Here is a 24632-nt window from a genome sequence, read left to right as displayed (position 1 = left end):
AGTCTGAAGGACTAGTGAGTGTAAACATCAAAGTATTGTTAGTGCCTTTAAGGAATCTCCAATTCATTGTCAGGTACGTACTGGAGCAAGAAACCACACTATGCGTCCGACGTTCATCTGAACACAAAATTAAAGTTATGATTTTATTAATAAAGCTGCGTTTAGAACAAGTTTTAAAACGGAACAATCGTTGAGATATGTTGCATAAGACAAACTGGCAGTTTCGAATCTCAAAATCGTGACGAAAGACTTCGGAGGATAGCTATCTACATATTATTAATACGCTTATCAATACGCCTGCACCGTTTTAACTTCAATGCATATCAAAAGTAAATCGGGAGATGAAGATGTCTGTCTTCTCGGTAATAGCACCGTGTAGTCTGCCAGAAATTTACCAATGTTTCAAAGATCCTTGCTGCCTCCACCATCAGGGATATGAGCCATCGACACTCATCACCCTGACAACGGAGGCAGCAAGAACCTCTGAAACGTTGCATCGTCCTGATGATGGAGGCTGTGAGGACCTCTCAAACTCTGGTAAATTTATACCAGAATAAACAGCTCTACAGCCTAGGAGACCTCCAGCTTCGGTCTCACCGCCGTGATAATCTAAAATCCTAAAAGCGAATCTATTTAGCGATTATGTATAAATATAAACAAACAAGAAACATGCAAACGCAGCAACTGTTGAGCATAAACAAAACTGTGGTAAAGGTGATGTCACTTGTATTACCGTACTTTGCGTAGACAAGTTTGAATTCAAGTTTTCAACGAACAGGTCCCTCAGTTGAGAAACTCGCAACCTCAATGATGAACTTGAAATTTGTTATTACGAAAGGCTCCTGAAGAGACAAACAAGCACGTCAGCAAAGAAGAAGTCACCTACGTAAACGAGGTGTCATTATTTCTAAGAAATTATTCGTTTTAACAGATGTACCCACATGTGTTTTAGCGAGGAAATAAAGTTAAATTCTTTTATAAAATTTTTGGATGTATTCACCCAAAGGGCACCTTGAATTTACCTCACAATACATCAAACTCTTTACACAAGTGGTGGATAAGTATATAAACCTTTGTTATATATTGCACATAACATATAGATCTCAAATTCTGCAGCAGTTTCTAGCTTTCACACATTTAAGACAGCAGCTTGGACGAGTGAAAATGAACAGCAAGATGTACACATTTCTGGTTAGTAGTTGTACGATAACTTGTCTGTCCGGTTGTTTAATATTGCTGTATTAACTGCTGAGGTTAGGTACTATCTTTAAGACGTTATATTAGGATTATTTTCAAAAATAAATCCGGAGAAATGTCGAATGGAGATGTAACATGTTAAGTTAATATCACAGTAATTACCAGGTGGTAAGGAGGTAAACTACGTCAAGCTTTAGGCAAGCCGATTTCATCCTGGCATTCGAACTGGGTATTCCTCGAATGTGAATCATACTTCTGTGCCAATACACTCTAAGCAGATAATTGATATTAATCTTAAAGTATCAACATATGATTATGTAGACTGGATTCGGCTGTATATAGACCAGTAGTCGACTGTTGTAAACACGGCAATAAACATTCAGATTTCATAAATGGCGGTGAATTTCTTGAATAGCTGGGCGAAGAAGTGCTCTGATTTGCGTAGTTAATGAACGAACCATGAGCCAATAACCCCTTAGTGACATGCAGCCTACTCCGAGGGTTATCGAGTTATCAATCCTTGATCATTTTGTGCTACATTTTTTGTATGCTTGTTGCAGCTGCACTGGAGCCCGCTTAATGCTCGACATCCATCATACTGTCGTAACGAAATGTAAATTTTTGCAATGCGATGTAGCGTTTCTTGAGTCACAGCTATAAAGAGAGACTTACGTTTTCCTTTATTAATGTTGCCGAGTAGCCAATCGTCACGCACTATACAAGACCTTGTCTTTGTTGATCAAAACAAATTGCACGATGCCTTTGAGCAATTAACTACAAATGGTATAGAAGAAAGCGGCTCGAATCTCAGCATCTGCCTGATATGTGGAAAAAAAAATGAAAACCCTGGAGATTACTAAATTCTTGGACTTTGTCCATCGCCTGATATTCAAAAGAACTCAACGTTTCGGAAACTAAATGTTTCAGTCCTGTCGGGAAAGCGGGTACCAATCCAAGATTTAAACCCAGGATTTGTTCCTGAATACTAATTAGAGAAGACAGCCATCATACAGCGCTAGCATTTTGTTATTTTCTCGCCAAATAACGTTGACAAACAGCAAAATATTTATACAGTATATTTTTTTCTCAGTAAAGTAACACCGGAGAGAACAGGAAGAGATTAATGATCCACTCTTAGGAATCTGTGTTTTCTGTAAAGCATGGCAGGCAGCAATAATTCCTGAATTGTAGCATTTGATGATATGAATGTTTTAGGCTGGATAAAACCGCTACACACATTTTCTTTATCAAACGATGACCCGTAAAATGCTGAATAGAACATGCAGCACACAACTACCACTATATACGTAGACTACTAATCAGCCAAACTTCTGTTCTGTTCTGCTTCAGGTACTCGCCTTCTTATTACTGGTAACAGGCATCTGTGTTGATGCCGAGCTTCGTCGGATCGGTGGAGTCAGGGGAAGGCCTAGATTTGGGATCGGTCGAGGAGGACAAGGCGGACGGGTCCCAGTGTACATTGGACGGAGAGGACTCGATGTTAACTGAACTACGGCTGTACATGCAGAAACCTGAATCAGTTATTCGCATATAAAGTTACTGAAGTTTCAAATTATTAGCATGTTTAAAAACAATAGCAAATAAAAAGTGTTTTGGCGACTTAAATCTGGGCCTCTTATTACAGCTGTCAAGTTTTTTGCAGTATTTATATACAACATTTTAACACAACACCTTAATTTTATTTAAGTACTGCGACAAACTCCAGTTCCAGTATCCCCACTACTCCGTTATCCTCTCTACATCCCACAGACCTAACTACAGAATGCTCAGTATTTCTTGAGAAACTTAGTGACTCACTTATTCGCAACCTTTGTGGAACTCGAAAGTGCATTACTGCGTCTGAAAGGCCCGCTAATGAAGCCTATCCTGAACGAGATGAATACAATACTCAATCTCATATTCTATTTCCTTAAGACTTCTCTTCATATTATACAAACATCTACACCTAGTTCTCCCAAGTGGTAATTCAATCAGGTATAATGGCCAAAATTTTATACATTCATGAGATAAAAATTTTATTCCGTCTTTTCTTCAAGTAATATCAACTTCGCTGTTTTACAAGAGATTACGTCTCTTACAAGCTCACTAATTGACTAATTTCATAGTGCAGGATATTCCTTGTTAATTTGGCAGTAACACAAGTGCTGAAAAAAATATTCTGGTTTTGTGGAATAAGAAGATTTATACCAATGTTCACGAAAGTACGCCAGTGGATCCTGTCCCGAGCAGGTTCAATCCAATCAACTATATCACATTCTATTCCAGAAAGATCAATTTTGATATTATTCTTCCATCTACTCTTGGGACTTTCAAGTGCCCTGTTTCTTTGACGAAGAGTAATATTTTTACTCAGCCTAAGTACTACGGCGAGACATGTAGGAGAACAGAGGTTAGCCATCGAAGTATTCCAGCTTCTAACTGCAGCCCCTTCATTCGTGGATAAGAACGGCCCGGTGGAGGCTGTGTGAAACGCAATGCCGATCTGGACGCGAGAAATGGTAAGATAACTAGGAAAAAGCAAGGGAAGTCATTCCTTTAGTGGATTATTACCAAGTATTCACTAACAGGTTTAATCGTTACTAGGTGAAATATATTTTAAATTATTCAGTTCAGGAAATTTTATTTCATCTGTGGTTTATTTAACAACGCTGTCAGTACCTCAGATTATACCGTTCCGAATAATAGGATAATTAATTAATAATGAATTAGAAATGATACGAAAGAAAGCGGTCGTGAGCTATTTTAAGCTACTATGCAAGCACATCCGTGGTGGAACATTTGAAAACACAAGATTCTCAGTCAGGATACCAGTTCTTCGGGATGAGAAAACAAACCCAGAACAGCCCGAATACGAAGCAGAAATGCTTACCACGCGGACACGACGTTCGGTCCGTCAAGACGAGATTCCAACGTTACTAGCGTGCTGGGCTATCACCACACGTCATTCGTGACTGCTTAGTCATCAAGCAGCCTCAAGGACAGTGGAACAAGTGCGGAAGATAACCTTGTCTTTACCACACGTCACATTGTGATAACCTGCCGCAATTTGTGGTTCCATTATCATGAAAACTCCGCGCAAAAATATAGTACAAATACGTTTCTTCAATAAAATGCATGCAAACAAAAGTAATTTACTTCAATCTGCTGATCCTCGGGTGTTATTTCCGAAAATACTGAATGTATTTTGATCTACTTTGGTACTGGAAGTTCGCAATTAAGTCGTAAATATCTATCGCTCTCTATTAAAAGACTGACGGTGAAAGAGATAATTTTTCTGCTGAAAGGATATTAATTTTATTCTTTCAAGGATCTTATTGAATAGAGAGTCTGAAGCTCTTATACTGCACATTTCTTTGACGTGTCTTAAAAAGGAAAATAATATTTCTTGATAACGAAACTTGTCAAGTCAGTAATGGAGACGAAGTGCTGTTCCACGTACTGATATACACGGCGAAAATTGAAGGGCAGACTACACAAACAACTCGAGTGTATGAGGACGTAGGGTAGCTGTGAGTCACTTCCAGTGAGTCCGGCTGCAATGTACTTCAGTCAGCACTGACCGGGTCACGACTACACAATGAAGTTTGAAACGAAGAGAACACAGGTAAATCTGTTATCAGAGAGTTTCGGTTCTGCCTCTTTAATCACAGGAATACCACAGGAGCACATTAACCAGGACACGTAATCCAGTCAATATTCGACCGTAGGTCATTACTTCCACATTAACCATACTGAAACAAAACCTTTGAAATTTAACCCACAGAAAAAGCCTCTCCTTTTATTGGCATGTAGCATATCTGCAACTGATAGAGTGTTGTTAAATAATGTAAGACCACTTTATTTTTAAAAAAAGACTGGAATAAGGACACGGCCCGTTCCGTTACAGGACCATTCAGTAGCATTGACTGTGTTGCATCTACTCCATTTTAACGTGAAAGAAAACAGCATCAAATGACTTTCGTTTGGTGTTTTGCACATTCTGGTGTGAGCGTAAACCATCCCACGGGCCCGTCCGTGTCTGTTTGCCTGCCGAGTTTTTAAGCAATAATAGGACCAAAGGTCACATTTTTGCAGACCACTGTTGCCCAATTGGAAACTGTCATTATTGGATCAACTTTGTTTCGCAACAGTGACATCATGTGAAAGTGCTGAAAAACGGGTTTTCCCCCCCCCCCCCTTTGATGAGATTGTGTCGTGAAACATACGTGAAAGGGTACACCTTTCCAATCTTATTTTCGTTTCGTGTTCCAGGTTGCAACCGCTGTCATGCTGATAGCATATTTTACAATGTACAGTGTCGTGACGTCAGCTCCAGTAACAGAATCTGCATTTTACGTGACGAACCCATCCAGTGCGATCAGAAATTTGTTAGCAAATCCTTCAAATGAAGTATTTCAGAACCCCCAAACTGGTTATCCCTATTATCAATATCCCTATCAGTATATCCCGAACCCATATTACGAATATCCTCGCGGTGGATACTATTATCCTTTAAATGGTTATCAGACTGGAGTGGATGGTTTTCCTCAGAATGCACAAAACGGATATCCTATCTATCCACAGTATGGATATCAATCTCCATATAATTATTATCCATATGGATATGGAAAATAGGGCGACAAACGTGAAGACGTTACAACGAGCTGTTATTACGGTCAAGAACTTGAGTTCCTTCAAAACCAGCAACATTAAAAAAAGGAAAATTCAAAGTACAATTATAAAATTATCATTTTAAGCACTATTCTTTATAAAAGGGGAAGATCGTGAGCATTTACTGTTTAAATGTCCAGAAACAAAAAATGGAGATGAAATTTATGAGCAAGAAGTAGCTGTGTATAAATGAGGATCTTACATATAGTAAAATAATAAATGTTACAAATAAATCGCTTAAAATAAATTTAAATGTAAATGGGGAAACACGGAGAAGAAAGCTAAATAGATAATAATATCCAGATGTTACAAAATGTAAATTAAAAATGTGCATATGGAACAGAAGAGTACGACATAAAATAAGATGTTAAAATGATTTCCTGTCTCACAATAACTTATTTGTAAGTGAACTCAATTTAAATACCTCTACAATAATAAAAAATTTAAACAGTTCTGAACATAGATTTGCTGAAAAGAATCTATATTTAAATAACATATCGGGTCAGCCCTGAGTCACTGCCACAAAATAAGATAATAATAATAAAAAAGATTTGAAATCTTCACGGCGATGTGTTTTATACTGTGGAATACTGGATTTTTTGCCATGAAGTTAACAATGAAGATGGAGGCAAAATCTTTCTCCGATCTATTAGCACACATCCGGAAGACTCAATATACAACAACCCAGCAGATCACAATCTAAACATAGGATGTAATTCTTATTATCGGCTGTCATGTCTATAGAAAGTAGCTACGAATTTAAATACAATTTCTCCCTTTAGGCAAATCTACTGCACTGACGTGATTATATGAGTAACAGTGCAACACACCGCATATTTTTGGAATATTATTTTGTATAATTTTAATATTTCAATTGTCTGTCGCTTTTGGCATCTATTAATCGTTCCCATGACAGTGTTAACCTGTAGGATTTGAGGTTTTCACGGCGGTCAGTCTGAGGATGTTTGTCTTCTGAGATGGAAAACCGTGTGGTCTGGTAGAAGTTTACCAGCGTTTCAGAGGTCCTTGCTTATCGCCCTGATAATGAAGGCGGCAAGGACTTCTGAAACGGTGGTGAAATTCCCTCAGACTACACGGCGCTCCAACCCAGAAGAAAGCTACCTTCTAGTGATAACCTGTTACATGGTTTCGAATTGTCATGAATATTGCAATGAAAAAGTACACATACGAAAGCAAAACGCACTAAAAAGACCTCATACGTAACACAGCACCGACACGTGAGGTGGTTTTGAATGACATATTTTGGAATATTTTGAAGGAAACACTTGTGATGACATATTTTAAGTCACATTTTCCGTGTTTTCCAAGAGGATTTTCGGAAAATCACGATAATCTTAGTGACGATAGTTTGTCTACGATGTGGGACATATTAAACAATTTTAAGAAATCAATACTGTAAAAACTTCAGCTACTGATAAGCGTAGATTTGTGTCTGCAACAAGCGAACACTGAAACCGATCTGTTATAAAACGTGTGCACTCCATGTTGGAGTACACATCAACTTGTTTCGTAAACTTAACAGAAGGTGTCGTACACTGCAAACAGCTACACGTGGTGCACCATTTGATCGTGAAGTAGCAGCACCTTACAGAGTAACTCTACGGTGATCTAAAGTTGGGGCAGTAACCTGTTTACAGCCCCAAGGTCACGAATTTGCATGATAATGGTGATTTTGATTTCGACGTAATAAAACGAGTTTTCGCATTGCCCATCAGAACATGCCGGTATTTCCTAAGGTCAATTTTTGATTGCGTAACTTTTCTGAAAGCTTATTTTCCTCAACTCTTATTTCTTCTATGAAAGAAAAATAATAAATGCAGGAAGCGAAAAGCTATTTAATACTTAGTTAAAATTATCTTTGTGTTTAATTAACCCAACTCTATTTAACAGAATACTTACTGAGGAACAAAGCTAGTTGTTGAAGTAAACTGTTTTCTGGATATTATCCATCGTCCAAGATTAAATAAAATCAATAAAAGCCACGACGTTTCGGAGACGGGAGTCTATCTCCGTCTTCAGGTAAAACCTACTCTGTTAGACTTCCATCTCCGAAACGTCGTGGTTTTTATTGATTTTATTTAATCTTGGACGATGGATAATATCCAGAAAACTGTTTACTTCAACAACGCACCATCGTCACAAACTTTTAGAATTAAAGCTAGTTGGCCAGTCAAGAAATTCCTAGTCCTTTTTGGAGCCTGAATGTTCATTATCGTGTTCAAAGAGCCAATGGCACGTATCATGAGCCAGACAAATGCAGCCCACACCCTTCCACTTTATTTGCTTAAGTTTCCATTTTAATATTGTCCCCCCATATATGCCTAGGATTTCCAAAGTGTTTTCTTCCCATCAGGTTTTCCAACTAAAACTTTCTGTGGATTTCTTATAAAGCTCATGCGTACTGACACACCCAGCTCATCTCAATCTCTCTTATTTGATTATCATAATACTATCCGGATTTTCCTATAAACACACGACAAGCATTTAAACACGTGTTTTGTATGATTTATTTTCAAAAGTGGTAACTTCTTCAAGGGCAGAACATACGTCACAAGTGTACATCAAATGCAATGCTTAATATATACGAGGTGCGATCGGAAAGTTTCAAGACTCCGTATGACTTCTTCCTCTTCCCAAAGATGAAAATTCAGCTAAAGGGAAGGAGATTCAGGCAGAATCGGAGATGGTGCTTGACCGGCTGACAAAGAAAGATTTCCAGGGATGCCTCCAGGCTTGGCAGCGGCGCTGGGATCGTTGTGTTCACTCCCAGGGGAACTACTTCGAGGGTGATGGATGAATTTAATACCTGAGATACCTTTCGATCGCACCTCGTATAGACGTGATGAATGATTTTATTTATTTGTGTTTTATCAGACGATGCAACATCTCCGCCGTGAGAACACAATGTAGCCGAGTTCCATTAATGTATTTTTTGTTCTTTATTGTTTGAGACGAAAAACAAGTTCAAGGTACAAATGTTAGAATGAGCAGAATAGATGTATCTAAAGGCAGAGCACACCACCCAAGAGTCGAACGGGCAATGATTCATGGGATTTACCAGAGCCCAAACCAAATTACGTTTACAATGGACTTGAGTTCTAACTTCTCATGTCCCATAATTATGTAAGATAAAATATATTATAAGTCAGAGCGAATATTGTCCTTGAAGAAAGCCGTCTTGATGCCGAGGGCGGAATATAAGAGAGAGAGAGACTCTTCATCGCTACAATCTGAAGAGCTCTGAAGAGGTTAGTGGCAATTTCCGGCCTGTAGCAGAGGTGTGACGAAGATTTTTATTCGTTATCCTTCAGTCTTCAGCAGAATGTCAAGATACCTGGTCAGTATTCCACTGTTACGTAAGTAATGCATGTTAAGAATAGCAGGCGTAAAGATGGCAGTCTTCTGGGTTGTGACGCCGTGTGGACTTGGAAAGCTGGAAAGTACGAAGTTAATGTCGTTCGCTCTACTTAACCACAAAGTTAAAACGAATTTCTGAGTAGTGAAATCTTAACCTTGGCACTAGATGGATGCGAGTGACCTGCTTCACGCTCCTGCCTCTTTACACCCTTTGGAAGAGCGTCCAGTAAGTAAAGCGTCCCGTGCATAGCACGTGCCATGCAGGCGCTTGGGGGGGAGCGGAGGTATAACTCCTCTCTTCCTTGACCTCGGCACTAGATGGGGGTGAGTGGTCAGCATCACGCCCCGGCCGTACGTTACCCCCGGGAAAGGATCCCGATGCCCATTGGACAGGAGGTTGTGTGGGCCCCAGAGCCGATCTGGGCGCAGAGGCTAGAGGAAAAAAAAAATCCTCTGCCCCCGTCGGGGATCGAACCCCGATCACAGCTTCCGGTACCAACAGAAAAAATACACTTGTGAAAATTCTATCTTTTTGAATTAATCCCGAATAACAATAAATTTCTGTAACACCTTTAAACTGTATATGAATATTTCTACGAATGTCTGTATTACCACACGACCATATGGCCACAGAAAATGCTGTTGTTATGTTCCCCAGTCTCACGTGCAGCCAAGGACTGGAACTATCATCCACGGCCTTGTAAAAACAAGTTTACAGGTGAGACTAAAGTGCATTTCTCAACATTTAGAGGGCGACTACAAAATCTACTTTAAAAACGTTTATTTCAGATTCTGTTTATTTTGCTGATGGCCCTAGCAGAAAGCATGTGCACCGGATACGGCGGATATGGCGGATACGGCGGATATGGCGGATACGGTAGAGGTTATGGTGGCGGCTATGGACACGGGTACAAACACGGACACGGCGGCTACGGTGGTTATGGTGTAGGACGTGTGTACATCGTCTATGGTATCTATGGTGGTTATGGTGGCTACGGACATGGACATGGATATGGACATAAGCATTACAGACATGGATACGGCAAATAGTGTAACATTTGCCTTCGTTAATAAATAAAACGAATTCCCTTACAAATGTGATATTGTGTATACGCAGAGTGTCCAACTTAAAGTGGAACCCGCCATGACAGCATGCAGCAGTAACTACTGGGAAATGAGTTGGTCACAATATTTGCAAGCGTGAGCGTCGGTCGGTTTTGTACTGCACCTTGATCTCCAAAAATCGTCGTGCGTCATATTTATATTACACCGATCCAATTTTTAATTTGCGACTGAAATAATTTGGCATGTATCTTCCCATGAAATAGACCCGTTAAGTAACTAGGAAACCACACCTGTACTACAGTACACAAGGTAATGTGAAATGTTACATGCACCTTTCCAGACCAATTTGTTAACTGTTTACAGCTTAACTGTGCACCCTGCTTTGCGAGATGCCCAAATTATGTACTTGTTGGTTACGTATGATTCCCAGAAAAACTGCGATTATTTTGGAGAAAATTATTTTCTGTGAGGTATGAAATGAATATTTAAATTCTATTTACATGAGCTTTGGGCTTCAAAGAATGAAAATAAAAGGAATCTTCAGACAGGAACACAGCAAACTGACATATTTTGAGAAAATGCGATACATGAGTTAAACATGCCTGAGTGTGGAGCTTTAACCCCACGCCGCTAGGTGCCGTGGTCTTCAGAAACAGAAGAATTTTACCACGACTTCACCCTCAATACCCTTAGCTTGTGCAGTGTGTAATGTTTTAGACGTTCTCGTGCAAGTGGATACTATTACTCCATTCCATTTCATTTCTGCAACAAACAGGTCACAAAACAGCCTGAAACTTCAGACCATGAGTCACTCACTGCATTCAACTGGACACTCTATACCCAGTAATACTTAAGCATGAATTAAGTTTCCCTAGAAATAAATACAAAACAATGCAATTATTATTTCAAAGATTTTGATAATTGCAGGAAAGAAGCCATTGTAGGATTTCCCTGAAATGTGTTATTTTGGCAAGTTCGACTGACTAAGATGGATAGATGAGTGATGTGGGGGCTGGGTGAACGGATGGATTTGTGGATGGATGAATGACTTAATAACCATTAACCGGAGGTGCTTTTAAACCCCGAAATGATTGATGTACATGAAGTCATAAAGTTTCAAACTATGTTCTAAAAACACTGAATTCGAATCTCTGGCGAATAACGTGCTACTCTGGGGTATCTCCAGACAAACGTCCAGAAAATACGGTAAAATGAGCCCAAGATCTCTTCCTATCATACTTACTACTGTCCATTCAAGATTACATATTATTCAACGCAATTTCCTCGGCAGCTGGAACAACGTCGTTTGTATGAATTAACCTACTTAAACTGAACACTCTGTAGATTCCGCCGCCCATACTTCCTTTCTGAATTTTACAGCCCTTCCTCCTCGTCAAGTCGTTCTCATCAACATGACATTCCGGTAGGAAGAAGTCGTTTTTTATTTGACTGACTGGAGACTAATGGCCCTCCTCTGCCCTGTCCATGTGCAGTGAATAAGGTGAAATAAATCTGGCGTTGCTCAGGGCTAAATTACGTCACCTTACTGAGGTTCATATAAAGGATAGACTTCATTTGTTCCCGATTCCAAATAGTCAGAAGACCCGGAAAGAAGAACCTAGGCAGACGAATTCTAAGCTGAACATTTCTTCGCTCTTCAGCAGTCATGATAAAATACGTGGTTGGTGTGACAAAGACAGAGCTGGTACCGGAGCATAAACCTCTATACGTGCACAGTGATTTCTGCTATAACATGGTAATGGCGTTGTTTGAAAATCCGGCGTGTAGTAAAACAATGTTTCCTACGACTTGCACCCCATCGATCCAAATTATACAACAAAAATACGCATAGGTCGAAAATATAATTAAAAATTACACCAAACGACAATGAAGAGGAACGATAGTTTCACATTCACAAGACCGTTTGAACGATTACCTCCAGTCAAACTCTCAAATAGGTCACAGGCTCTTTGTTTGTCCGGGAAATCAACGACCGCAGGTTGGACATCCACTGAGCTCGGTTTGCCTACAAAAAAGACCGTCTCGTACTATGTTAGGTTAGGTTAGGTTATTCGTGCATTAATTAGACAGCTCTTTGTGGTGTATGCGGTGCTATCAGCTGGCGCCATGGCTTAGTACTTCGAGAGATATAGAGGTTCTGGCAACACTGGTAGTCACGGCGGTGGATACGGTGGTAAAACTGGGTATGGTGGTCATGGGAGCCATGGGATTGATGGACATTATGGTTAACGGTGTGATCGCTACATCTATTAATAAATAAACTATTCGTTTGAACTCTTTCCATTCCTTCGACGACATATACCGCCTTTAAATAGATCCAAACTTGCTCCTACTGTTTTTGATGCGTGATATTTGTAAAAACTCTCGTACTGTTACCTTACATTTCATAAGCCTATCCGTAAATCAAAGAAAAATACATATAATTTACAGCGTAAATACACAAACAAGACACGGCATTATATCTTTAAAAAAATCACAGCACAGTAAGAGCGAAGCCACGAACTTAACTTAAGCAAGAAGGCAGACAGTATAGAGTAAACAAAATCATTCCACACCAGAAATTTACTTCTAAAAGAAATATTGTCATACAAACATTATGTAACAAATACTTAAATCACTTCCGACATTTATATGGATCAATCTGTTCGGCAAATATTTCACGAATTGTTTTAAAAAGAATAACTTATCCTTTCAAGTAAAGTGCCAAGAACCAAACATTCTGGGTCTGCAGAATCGTTGCAACAGCGTTGTGTTCTTTGACAGAATTGCATAAAATACAAGATACTGAAGAGAAGTGAACTCTTAACAGACCGGGGCCTATACATGGGACGAGAGTTAAGTTACTGAAATGGGCTGGTTCTATCAGGCGGGGAATTTCTTGATCAGCTGAGCTACTGTTAGCTTCTAAAGAAGCGCTATGATCTATGGAGCTAGTAAGATACAAAATCTTGGGGGTTCCGTGTGTGTGTGTGTGAGTAGACAAAAATGTAACTAAGAAGTTTAATTCTTTATTTCACCTGAACGATGAAGCATAAGCTCTCATTCAAATAACATTCAAATCAGAATCTCAAGCCCTCAATTCCGACGATATTTCGCAATTTCATCCAAAGTCTGACACTTCCCTTCGGAGTGTATCGCTTAGAAAAGCGTAGATTTCATGCTCAGTAGATGATTTGATCTCCTTAAATCTCTTTAGTTGCACTGGTACGTAAAAGCAAACAAATAGCTTGAATACTACAGTGTGTCAGTAAGGATTTTTCCTCAAATTACAATCACTATTTGCGGAGAAAATTGAGTACAAACATTTTGAGCCATTCTCTATTTGGTAATATTTCTTTTGGTGTGAAATTTCGCCATTACCTTATGACAAAGTTAACCGCGGCAAGAAAGCCTTGAATAACCCCACCTTGCAAGAGGAAGTCATGTTATTAATTACGAAAGCCGTAATGTAAAACGCAGTTCGCTAATAGATGGTGCCACTGACGCGGCATCTAGCCTGGATAATACACAAGTAGTAGTAAGCTTCGACAGAGGTCGGTAAAGTCCAGATATCAGCAAAATGAGATTTTCACTTGGTCATTTATCCTCAAGATGGAGGCGGTATGTTCCTCAGAAACGTAAATTGCCTGCAAGTCCTGAACTACGCGGCACATGAAAGAAGTTACAAGTGTTTCAGTTGTTACGTCTTCTTCAACTGTTAATTAAAATTATTTTAAAATAACTCAAAGATGAGTAACTTGAATGCGCAAGGAACCTCGAAGAAAACGCTGACACAGAAGAGCTGATATTCTTAAGAGGGGTGCTGCATCTAGGAAGGAGTTTAAGATGTGGAAGAGATGGAAACGAAATGTGGAAGAAAGAAGCTAAAGGTACAACACGAATAAAGGAAAGGTAGAGGTGTGAGCGTAAAGTACAACTCGTCCTCCGTTGCATTCCAACGGTATTTTTACACTACTTTATATAGTAATGTAAGGCAGTAGCTTTACAAGCTACAGGCATACATTCTATTTACGTTGTTCCTCCGGAATTCTTGTTGTTGTACAACATTGGGACTCCCAGATGTGATCCAAAAGGGTTCCCTACCCCGTAGGGGTATCCTGGAACAGGGTATCCTGGAACAGGGTAACCTGGAACAGGGTATGCTGAAACAGGGTGTCCTGGCATGATGTATCTTGGCACAGGGTAAGCTGGCACTGGGTATCCCACATTAGGAGGAAAGATCCCGGGGTAAGGGGGTGCAGCGGCTCCAAAATAGCCTCCAGGATATGCGCCGGGGTGTGCTCCGACGGTGTTTCCGGGATACGAACCGGGAAAAAAGCGCATATTCGGTTTGGCAGCAGTGTTCCACTGGCCGGCGACTGGCGGTATTTGAGATGAGACAATCGTCAGGATTACGGAAGCAATGACTATTTTCATGGCCAGAATAAAGTCTCTCTGAAATGAAAATAATGCGCTGAAAACATTAGGTCCCAAGAGGAAGGATGTTAATAGAACGAAGAAGGAAATTCCATAATAAGGAGATTACCCCCTGAATCTAACGATTACATAAACAGTATTTAAGCATTCAGTCCGTACCGCAAAGAAAACACAAGCACTTACCCATTATAAAGATTAAATGTTTATGGACATAATCGCTATTTACATTGCGAATCTTACGGAGCCCATGGAACCAATGCAAATTCACATCACAAATCAAGACCAATAACAGTAGATCCATGGGATATCGAATATTACGCTAAACTTACTGATAATATGATCACAGAAAAGTTGATAGTTGTACCCCAGGTTATATTTTTGAATGGACATGATAAATGTTAGCCCCAGAGCAGATTGGAAATGGAATGCATATGAAACTTGTTTGTTTGTTTGTTTGTTTCCAATTTTTTCCATTTATCCTCTTTAATGTAATATTGCAAATGGTAGTTTCTCCGTTTCTTAACTGGGTAGCTCTGTTCAAATGCGGTTAACATTTTATGCAATCCACAAGTACTCGCACCAGACATTGATAACGACTTTTCATAGAAAACTTTCAAATTTTACACTTACTGAGTGTTTATCCATTCCCCAGTTGTTGTAATATTCCAGTTTCTTTAGCTTGCATAAATAAAATTCACTGCTAGTGTCTTCAAGTTCTGGCTACTACTGACATTTGATACGGCAACAATCTTATCGCTATGTTCTGGCCTTACCTTCTACCAGTACAACAGGTTCCACAATATTGTGCAAAACTGAGCACATCCTATTTGTGTAGAAATACCGAATGATTCATAGAGAAACAATCAACAACATTATTCATGCATATTTGGAGAACCGGAAACAATTTTATTCTTTTATCTACTAGGATATCGATAAAGAAATTCGAGTAAAATCCATAATTCAGAAGTCTGCTGTAAAAAACACTTTTCAGATTCAAAAAAATTAAAATGGACCTTAGGGATAGAGCGTGTGAATTGGATTTTCATTAGCTAAGCGTAGAATTAGCTTTTCAAGAAGGAATAATCATATATTCTGTCAGTCAACACAACTATAGAATCTTAGGGCCCACACTAAAATTACAGCTACAATTAAAATGTAAGACTGTGCACATGTATTGTCTAATATATACATATTTTTAAATTAAAATACGAGTATAATTATTATTTATTAATATATCGGGAGATTACAAATATATCAGTTTATTTGAAACATGGATTACCATACAACAAAGTGAGTTACAAAAGCTAAGAATGCCCCCTAGTTTGAATAGTCAACGTCTTCCGACATTTTCGCACAAAACGTGGGGTGTGCGTTTCTCATCTCGCCCATTCACGTTACTTAGTCTCAGTCCCAATATTATCCTCAGCAAAGAAAAATCATCGTAAATGGTTCTCTGGCAACATCAGAGTATAGCCTACATACGTACAAGACAAAGACTACAAGCGGTGGACAAGGAGTCTTTATTGCTCTCTTGGATGGAGGGCGATTTTAAGAAGACATAGCATCTTCGAGCCATTAAATGAAATAAAATGTGGGAGTTTCATGGAACAATTAAATGAGAAAACCGGAAATTCAGTGAGCAAATTAAGTTTAATTTAAACTATGTAACTGCAAAATTAAATGTGTTGCATGAATATATTACATGTTATGAAAATACAAAGTTCTGAAATAATTTTTGGAAATGCCCTGTACGCAACACACACGGGATTGACAAATGTGGTGCAATCCTTATGCTAAACGGAAGTCCTGAAGTTGAGTAACTGTCCTTCGTTTTACTAATGTCGTACAGGTAAGGTCAGAGCAGATAACACATCTTCTAATATAACTACAACTGGTGATGATTTGGATCGTAAAAATTCGCAATATTCCCTTCTCTGGCACTAAATAAAATGTCGATACCGATATCAATCACGGAATATATGTGAAACAGTGCCGATCTTAATCTATAATCAGTAAAATTCAGTTTCGAATATTGGACTAGATATCACGTAAACGCAATATTTCTAATCTCCATAACAATCGCAACAAAATGCCGAAGTATTTTAATAATTATAATAATAATAATATGCTGCTTTTTTGTTACATATTTCTTTTATATTCCTCTCATCATAGTTGTCTGACGGCGTACTACTTGTCAGACCGGAGCATTAGCATCTGCCAATATTAATAACATTTAACCATGTCTACTTTTCAACTAAAAGATTATATACTTCTCCAGGTGCATGATCAGACTGACTGAAACTAATATTTGGCTTTAAAGGAAATAAGCACAACGACGATATATTGGGAAATCCAATTCACACACTTCACTGCTAATTGTCATATTCTCAATTCTTCTTAGCAGATGACGAACATTAAACTGTTTCTAATGCTCCTTAATAGCTTATCCGAGAATCACTGACGTACCAAATGACGAAGTCAATACAGACCGGGTTTTCACAGAACTTGTTATTGTCTCCAGGGACATGTCACAGATTGGTCGTTAGGGACCACAGAAATTATGGGTTATCAGGAACGGACGAAATGTGTATGCGATGAAATCTAACGTGGCAGCAAGCTATCTGTGTAATTCGTGAGAATATGACTTATAAATCTGGGTTCTAGCTGACATATGAATGAACCAAAGTCGATTTGAGTTAAATTAAGAAAGGGCTGAAGGTATAGGCAGTACGTTCCTCCGAAACGCTGATATCTACCTTTAAATTCACATGGCGTTACAAACCAGAAGACCCATTTCGGCACATAAATATTTTGTATCCAAACATCTATGTGCACACTAAATTCTGTACTGGTGTAAATTAAAGACTTTGTGTTTAAAACACAGTTTATTTGGGCCTAAATTTGGTTCAGTGTATAAGGACAGTTTTATCACATATTTAAGACAGCTAAATGTTGTACAAAACATACATAAAACTTGCGCAGTATTTCCAAACTCTAAATGCAACACTTCATCCAGGAACATAATGGTTTTATGATATCATTTGTAAGGAATGGATGTTTTTAGGCTCCAGACGTGTGAAATCTGAGACCGAGTGACCTGTAAACATTCAACATCGTCTCGTATATATGGAGTGTTGTGGCCTTATTCGGAAGCAATCGAGAGCTAAAGTCGTGAAGCTGAACAAGACACAATCATGAAGACGTTTCTGTTGGTGAGTGGTAAATAATAATCAATTATAGGCTACCTACACCTGAGATGTTCAACATCTTTCTACTACGTCAGTTATCATGACTCGATCCTCAGACCCACATTTACAGATATGGCTAATCACAGGAATACGTTAAGCTTAAGAAAAATTGTTCAAGATTTTGAAACGTCAGAGAGTTAGCTGGTGAATCATAAATATTTCCAGGACCTATCGGCTATAAAAATAACACTTAAATGACGTTTATTACTCATTTGGTTCAAACTGCCAGAATAGTTCCTGAGACACTAAAACTTGACCTAATTACATCACATACTGGCTTCTTTCAGAAGTTGATATTGCTCAGTTGATCAAGAGATTGACTTTATGCAAGCCAAAGACCAATTACCGCGTTCACAAGAACCTACCACTGGACCCTATTATGTGTTAGTTTAATCCAGTGCACAACCTTACATCCTACTTACTTTAGATCCATTTTAATATCATCCTTCTACTAATAACATGGCCGAGTGGTTAGAGCTACTGCTTCATATTCGGGAATTCGGAACTGAAATCTTGTACCAAAGAACGGCAATCCTGACTGAGGTTTTCATGAGTCTCCTCAGTCCCTTCAGGTAAATGCTGAAATAATATCTCTTCCTTCCACATTTTTTCCAGTCCATTGATGTTTTGATCATTCCATTCTTTATACTATCAGTTGCTAGTAGCATCGTTAAACAGACCAAAAAGAAACAAAATAAATAATACATGCCTAGGTATTTCAAGTCGTCTCTTGCGGTTTTCGTACTAAACGTTTTGATCATTACTCCTTTCCTCGCCTTGACTTAATTACGCTAGCAATATTTAGTATAAAGTGCAAATTATGAAGTTCTATTTTATGACGTTTCTTCTATCATTCCCTAGCTTCATCTCTTTTAAGTCCAAATATGTTCATCGACACTTATTTATCATAAAGTTTGAAATGAATTTCTTTGAGAAAGATATGAATATTATAAGAACGTATATTTACTTTATCAAAAACTATAAAAACTTTTTAACATGTTACCATAGAGAACAGAGCAACACGGCTAGTTCCATAACATTGCAACCTCATTCAGTAACCATGGCGACAGACGCTTCAGACGGAATTCGACTTTCATTATGAACATACAAGTGAAAGATTATTTTTAAGACATAATGATTGTTTTTTTATGAATTCTGTCTAATGTGCTCGTTTATCTGCTAGATTGTAGTTCTATTGATGGCAGCACTAGCAATGGCAAGCGAGATTCGTGAGAAACGCCACCAATTCGAAGAAGCCCGTGGCAGACCTCACTTCGGAGGCGGACATGGCTACGGACATGGGCATGGCTACGGACATGGCCATGGATATGGGCATACTTATGGCAAACCTCATTTCGGACGCTGACGTTTATTGTAACATCCTTAATATGAAAACTAATGAATAATTAATAAATGACCCATTAAATAAATGCATTACTTAACATGGCATTTGTTCTAAGACGGACTTATTTCACTTTATTTTCATGAAACTTCATATCAAGAATTTGAGTGAATTGTAACTAATTACCTGCCTGGTACAAAATACAGTCCATCCTGAGCAGTTGACAGATATTCAACTATTCACCAGCTATTGAACCAGAAGGTTAAATTGTGTTCCAGAGAAACTCTCCACTGTATTTTCTTTTGAGTCATTTAAATACACTTTATAAAGCTGAACTAAATTCCCTAAGATCAATATTTGAGGTCTAACAGCGCGATTTCAAAAAACTCGCCAATGCAAACTATTTCACATTTTCATGTCTAATTTCCCTAACACACATTTTAATTTTGTCCATCCATCTAGTCCTATTATTACCATTTAGACAGTGTCCGTAAGGTTTTATAGATGAAATTCTGTATGCATTTATTGTTTATCTTATTATTGCTAAACGATTTACCGATTCATGCTCTTTACTTTATTACGTGACAGTTTATAACAGTTTCTATAAGTGACGTTTATTTACAAGCACTCACATTTTTTCGAAAGCGAACTTGTGATCAAATTTATGCAGCGTAAAATGTTAACCGTTTTTCCGGACATGAGGAGTGATATATGTTCAAGCAAATTCGGAGACACGTTTCGACAAATTATTCTAAAGAACAACATTTAATATTAATAATAATTTAAATTAAGTAACTGTAATAAGAATAATCTTCAGATAGTAAACATATCCAATTAAGAAACACAGAAACGTGTCTTTTGGAGTGTCCAGGGGAGTGAATCGGAACAAGAATCTCAGAACTGTCCACTGACTGAACAAGGCGACAGAGGACTAGATTTACAAAATCTGAAGTCGCTAAACAAACTAAGAAAATAAAGACTAATGGGCTGTAATTTGTTGTAGATGTAATAAACAGACATAACAAAACACATCATATAACTGTTACTCATACAGTCTAGTAATTTATCTAAGCAGCTTCTTGTTAGCTCCATAATCCGATTCGAAACTTAGCAGCCAGCGACTTAGGTACTGCTACTGTAATCACGGGTTCCAATACCGCTCAGGGCTTGTAAACTTGTTCAAGGTTTTATTTGGTGTTCTATAAATACAGAGAACTTTCGATGGAGACATTAACCATCTTTGGTGTAGTACTGCCTAAGTGGGACAGAAAAAAGAACTCAGAGGAGTTCAAGGCTCGAAAATGGCTTTAGAGCTACCAAGAAGAAGTCAAAACAAATGACTGCGGCTAGAGTATGTTTAACGACTGTACATTTTATAAAGATTCGATATAAGAAGTGGCAATAGCTATTATAAATGAGAGCTTTTAATGGCCTGAGAATATGTCATGGTGAAATGGCGTAGGTGCTATTGTGTAATCTTCTTATGGATTGTGAGAAATATTAGGAAGATCTCGTCAACTTATTCAAGTCAGAATTTGAAGCAAGTACTTCCGAACTAAGAGAGAGGAATACTAAAATTATTACGTCTATACTCTACTACTCTTTTCACTCAGTCTCTTTTTCAATAGATGCAATTAACTCATGGGGTTAAAGGCGGTAGGAGCGTTATGTCAACCGATCCTTTTATTCCGCTGCTTGCATATTATCATTTCAAGAGCAGATAAGTTTGAGTTCGAATTCCCTCATCACCTTGCCCAAAACGACATTTAATCTTCTCTGTATCATCACCAATGTTTACTGCGCGCACATGCTGACACTAAAGACGACCAGCTTAAAGCAAATGCTTGAATTCCTGTAGGCACCAAGGTCTGGGAATTACGTGAAGCGTTGTCTCCGTGTTACCCCACACAAATTTCTCATGCTCCTTGGTGTAATGTCTGTCCGGATAATAATAGAATTTCACTAAATTCTGCTACAAATTTAAACTTTGCATGTGCCACTCCTTATACAGTACTTTTTAAGTCTCCGATAATATTGAAGTGAATGCTGAGCAAACTTCTGAAGCCGAATTCAGAATGGCGTCATTTATTGCAGGATCTTGAAATATCGTATCTTATTTGTGGTTTATTTAACGACGTTTTCAGTAATTCTTGTCCTTGTTAGTAGCTCAGATTATAAAGCGCCTAATTATGGGATAAATAATAAATAATTAACTTGAAGCCATCGAGAAGGAAGCGATCATGGTCTTAATTCAAGATATTTCTTAAAGCCAGACATCGCAGATCCCTGTACATTGACACCCCCCTCGTCCTGAAATTAAACATTACCTCACACGTGTCTCAATGGCCACGAGAAAAAAATCTGTCAGTGTACGTCCCATTTCTGGTTACCTTATAAACTACTAGCCAACTGCTGGGTCTGAGACGAAGCCTAGGGTATGATAACGTGCTGCTTACTATGGGCTATCGCACACCTCACGAAGCAGTGACAGATGGGTTTGGACCGATGGTGGAATTATGATTAGCAGAACACGAGGAAACGTCGGTTACGTTATAACCACGATAATTTTGTGTGGTCATTTGTTTGTGACACCACTATATCAAACACAAGGCATTTACTGACAAAACATTAAGATTTACTGACGTCATTTGTGGGGACTGTTTTGAAGCCAGATCTTTCAACAGATTGAGTTGTGGACATTTCACATCGACTATATATAGTCAGCAGACCTGTCTCGATTACGCACCAATCTATAACCATTCTGGGCTGAGAAACCACGGAAGACAAAGCCATGAAGAAGTTGATTTTGGTGAGTGGACACACACAGTTTCAGAACAGAGAGAAAGGACTTATTTATCAGTAAATTGCCGGGAACTTTCCTCACAGATACTGGCATTGTGAATCTGTAAGTAGGTAGTCGTTACCTGTTTAAAGCAATAGTTTAGAAATACTGAGCAAAATCGTGGACAGGACAAATGATAAACCAGTCGTTAACCGAACCGGTACCTCTGTAGTAGAGGTTCAGAATATTTCCACTTTAAAAACTTACTTTACACCAGACAAAACACAGCTCATCTTACATACTGTTTATTTAATAACACTTCTTCAACTACACAAATTATACAGGATGCGAATGATCGTGGCCTAATGCAAGGTACTGTCGCAGCTTATCCTGAGAAATCCAAGGAAAACTGCGAGAAATCTGTCAGGATGACTGGCTTCAGATAGAGTCGAACTCGGTATCTGGCGGAATCAAAACACGATCTAATAAAGCGAGGGTTTCATTTCTGAGAACAGAAAATCAATTAACAAGTAAATACGTTTCTCTACAAATACTGGGTTTTTTTCAGTTGTCAGATACTGTGCCATTGTAATTTTCTTACAGATCTGAACATGTGTGGGACTTTATTCTTGTAGTGCGTAACCTGTCCTTTCCCGGTTTGCTGTTCTTTCTTGTTTGCAACAGGTGTAGGCAATATTTTCGGTGGCTCCAATATTTCAATGTTAAGAGCAGAATGGCTGATGCACATTGCTCAGCAATTCTCTTCCCTTCAACTGAAATCCTATATATGAGATAATGTCTGTCTGCCTATCTGTTGCAATTTGTGTCCTACATGGCGCATCGGTGGGAAAATTATATAAAAAGACCTTCTGATTTCCCGCTGAACTTCAACGGGCCTTTTATAGTTTATAACTAAGAGATAGGTGTTGACGAAAATATGAAATTATAATAAAATGCTTAATAATAATGGTTATACTAAAAACTCAAAAATTTTAAAAATTATGTATAAGAAAATATTTCATGGTATTGTCCCTGGCATTCTGCAGCAAAAATTCTTTAAATTGTGTACCACAATTAAAGTAACATATTTTATATCTGATAATGTTAATGCTGATGGAAATTATATGTACGCCTATAATAAAATCGATCACAATTTGTAAAACACTTTAAAACTTTTTTACGCCCCGACAGTATTTATTGAAATACTCATATTTATCCCCTAAATTCGTTAATTCATATCATTTGGTAGTAAGCCTACATAAATTGAAATAGTGTGAGAATGAAAGGAATAATCGGATTAATACTTCATATTACAAGTACACAAAAATCATTTTTGTAAAATGATTTTATTTTACGGTATTGCTATTGGAACACTACTTCTGCTTTTAACAGTGCATACTTCTGTAATTTTAAATATATGGCTATATTTGCACGTTTATTTGACCTTTCAGAGACTACAGTATTCTAATATAACACGGATTTAGGATAGTTAAAAGTTGAATGCACTTTCCAATAAATATTTTACGATATTTGCAACATAAGACACGTTATTTCTATTTAACACGCTGCAAGGAAATGTCTGAAAGTAAATGCAATTTCATTACAGACTAAATTTAAGAGAACGAAGACGGAAATAAAATTTGTCAGTAACTACGACAGGGTGTATACTACCTGTAATCTTTTGGAATTCTGGCTCCTACAAGTTTAATAAAGTGTGTCAATTTCTTTTGTCTCCTCAGATCGCAGCCCTGCTAGCAGCAGCGCTAGTAAGCACCACGCTCTGTGACAGACGCCACTTTCGACCTGGATGGGGCGGTTGGGGTGGCGGTTCAGGGGGTTGGGGGGGAGGGTGGGGTGGTTGGGGCGGTGGTGGATGGGGGGGAGGGTTTGGACCTCATGGTGGATCTGGTTTCAGGCCTCATTACCCAGGGGGACATGGATACTTTGGATAAAGCCAAACAAATACCTTGAATAAGACACCTGTCCTTGCAGCAAAGATACATGACAACTGTTTTCATCTAGTGCGGTATAAATGTGTTTTATAAACAATGTTAAGCTCTCAAAGTTGAATGCTGAAGTTACACCGGAGTTGTATCCAATGTGATTATTTATATTCCGTGTTTTAAGACACTCTGTCGCATTGTTTCAATGAGACAAAACAACTTTAAATAAAGAAAATGTATTTAAATGGCATTTGCCAAAATGGTTTGTTTCCAGTTGCGTAAGATGTGAATAAAATATATACAATCAATGTACACTGTAGTAAACTTACACTCTTCTTAAGCCGTGAACGGATAATGACCTCTCTCTGGTCTACTACACTTAAGAATTAATTACGAAACAATGATCCTTCGCATATTTTTAAGAACGCCTTGGACAAGGGACGACGACCGTTCCGGATGCAAATCTGGTTTGCAATTTGCACAGAACACAGCATTCCACTTATGGAAGCACAGCGTGAAACGGAAATCCTGCATTACGAATCTTTTCGATTTTCGAATTACGACTGTTG

The 24632-nt window shown here is 38.4% G+C and overlaps 2 protein-coding genes and 3 long non-coding RNA genes across 8 annotated transcripts in view; 3 read left to right on the top strand and 2 right to left on the bottom strand.

Annotated features, from left to right (window-relative positions):
• LOC110827357 (uncharacterized) overlaps window positions 1–24632 on the bottom strand; it is a 126066-nt gene that overhangs the window by 46045 nt on the left and 55389 nt on the right. The window lies entirely within an intron of this gene.
• Window positions 1013–2823, top strand: LOC110827372 (uncharacterized). The gene is made up of 2 exons (XR_002542297.2): window positions 1013–1191; window positions 2548–2823. It is a non-coding gene; the product is annotated as an uncharacterized LOC110827372 (long non-coding RNA).
• Window positions 9074–10342, top strand: LOC110827366 (uncharacterized). 2 transcript variants are annotated; one of them, XM_022058973.2, is made up of 2 exons: window positions 9074–9226; window positions 10036–10342. In XM_022058973.2, the coding sequence occupies exons 1-2, from the start codon at window positions 9212–9214 to the stop codon at window positions 10294–10296; spliced, it is 276 nt and encodes a 91-aa protein (XP_021914665.1). In that variant the 5' UTR covers window positions 9074–9211; the 3' UTR covers window positions 10297–10342. The 2 variants fall into 2 exon arrangements, with proteins under 2 accessions (XP_021914665.1, XP_087214014.1); XM_087357888.1 differs by lacking the exon at window positions 9074–9226 and adding an exon at window positions 9268–9472.
• LOC110827362 (uncharacterized) lies at window positions 13321–15539 on the bottom strand. Its single transcript, XM_022058969.2, has 2 exons — window positions 15379–15539; window positions 13321–14766 (listed from the first exon to the last, which is right to left on the bottom strand). The coding sequence occupies exons 1-2, from the start codon at window positions 15391–15393 to the stop codon at window positions 14341–14343; spliced, it is 441 nt and encodes a 146-aa protein (XP_021914661.2). The 5' UTR covers window positions 15394–15539; the 3' UTR covers window positions 13321–14340.
• On the top strand, window positions 15933–19438 carry LOC110827377 (uncharacterized). 3 transcript variants are annotated; one of them, XR_002542304.2, is made up of 3 exons: window positions 17452–17466; window positions 17813–17960; window positions 19180–19438. It is a non-coding gene; the product is annotated as an uncharacterized LOC110827377 (long non-coding RNA). The 3 variants fall into 3 exon arrangements; XR_002542305.2 differs by having other exon boundaries at window positions 17461–17475; XR_015537594.1 differs by having other exon boundaries at window positions 15933–17960.

Source organism: Zootermopsis nevadensis, unplaced genomic scaffold (genome assembly GCF_977971745.1).
Source record: "Zootermopsis nevadensis isolate Lab colony 2312 unplaced genomic scaffold, Znev_1.0 Znev_ptg000029l, whole genome shotgun sequence".
NCBI classification, from domain to species: Eukaryota; Metazoa; Arthropoda; class Insecta; order Blattodea; family Termopsidae; genus Zootermopsis; species Zootermopsis nevadensis.
Note: the sequence above shows the minus strand (reverse complement) of the source record. Positions and strands in the feature narration are given on the sequence as shown.

Bases quoted from the DNA above. Each gene is read 5' to 3' on its own strand.
- LOC110827366 (XM_087357888.1), top strand. From the start codon at position 9,413: ATGGATGCGAGTGACCTGCTTCACGCTCCTGCCTCTTTACACCCTTTG. The intron at 9,473-10,035 runs GTAAGTAAAGCG...CGTTTATTTCAG, and splicing joins ACCCTTTGGAAGAGCGTCCA to ATTCTGTTTATTTTGCTGAT.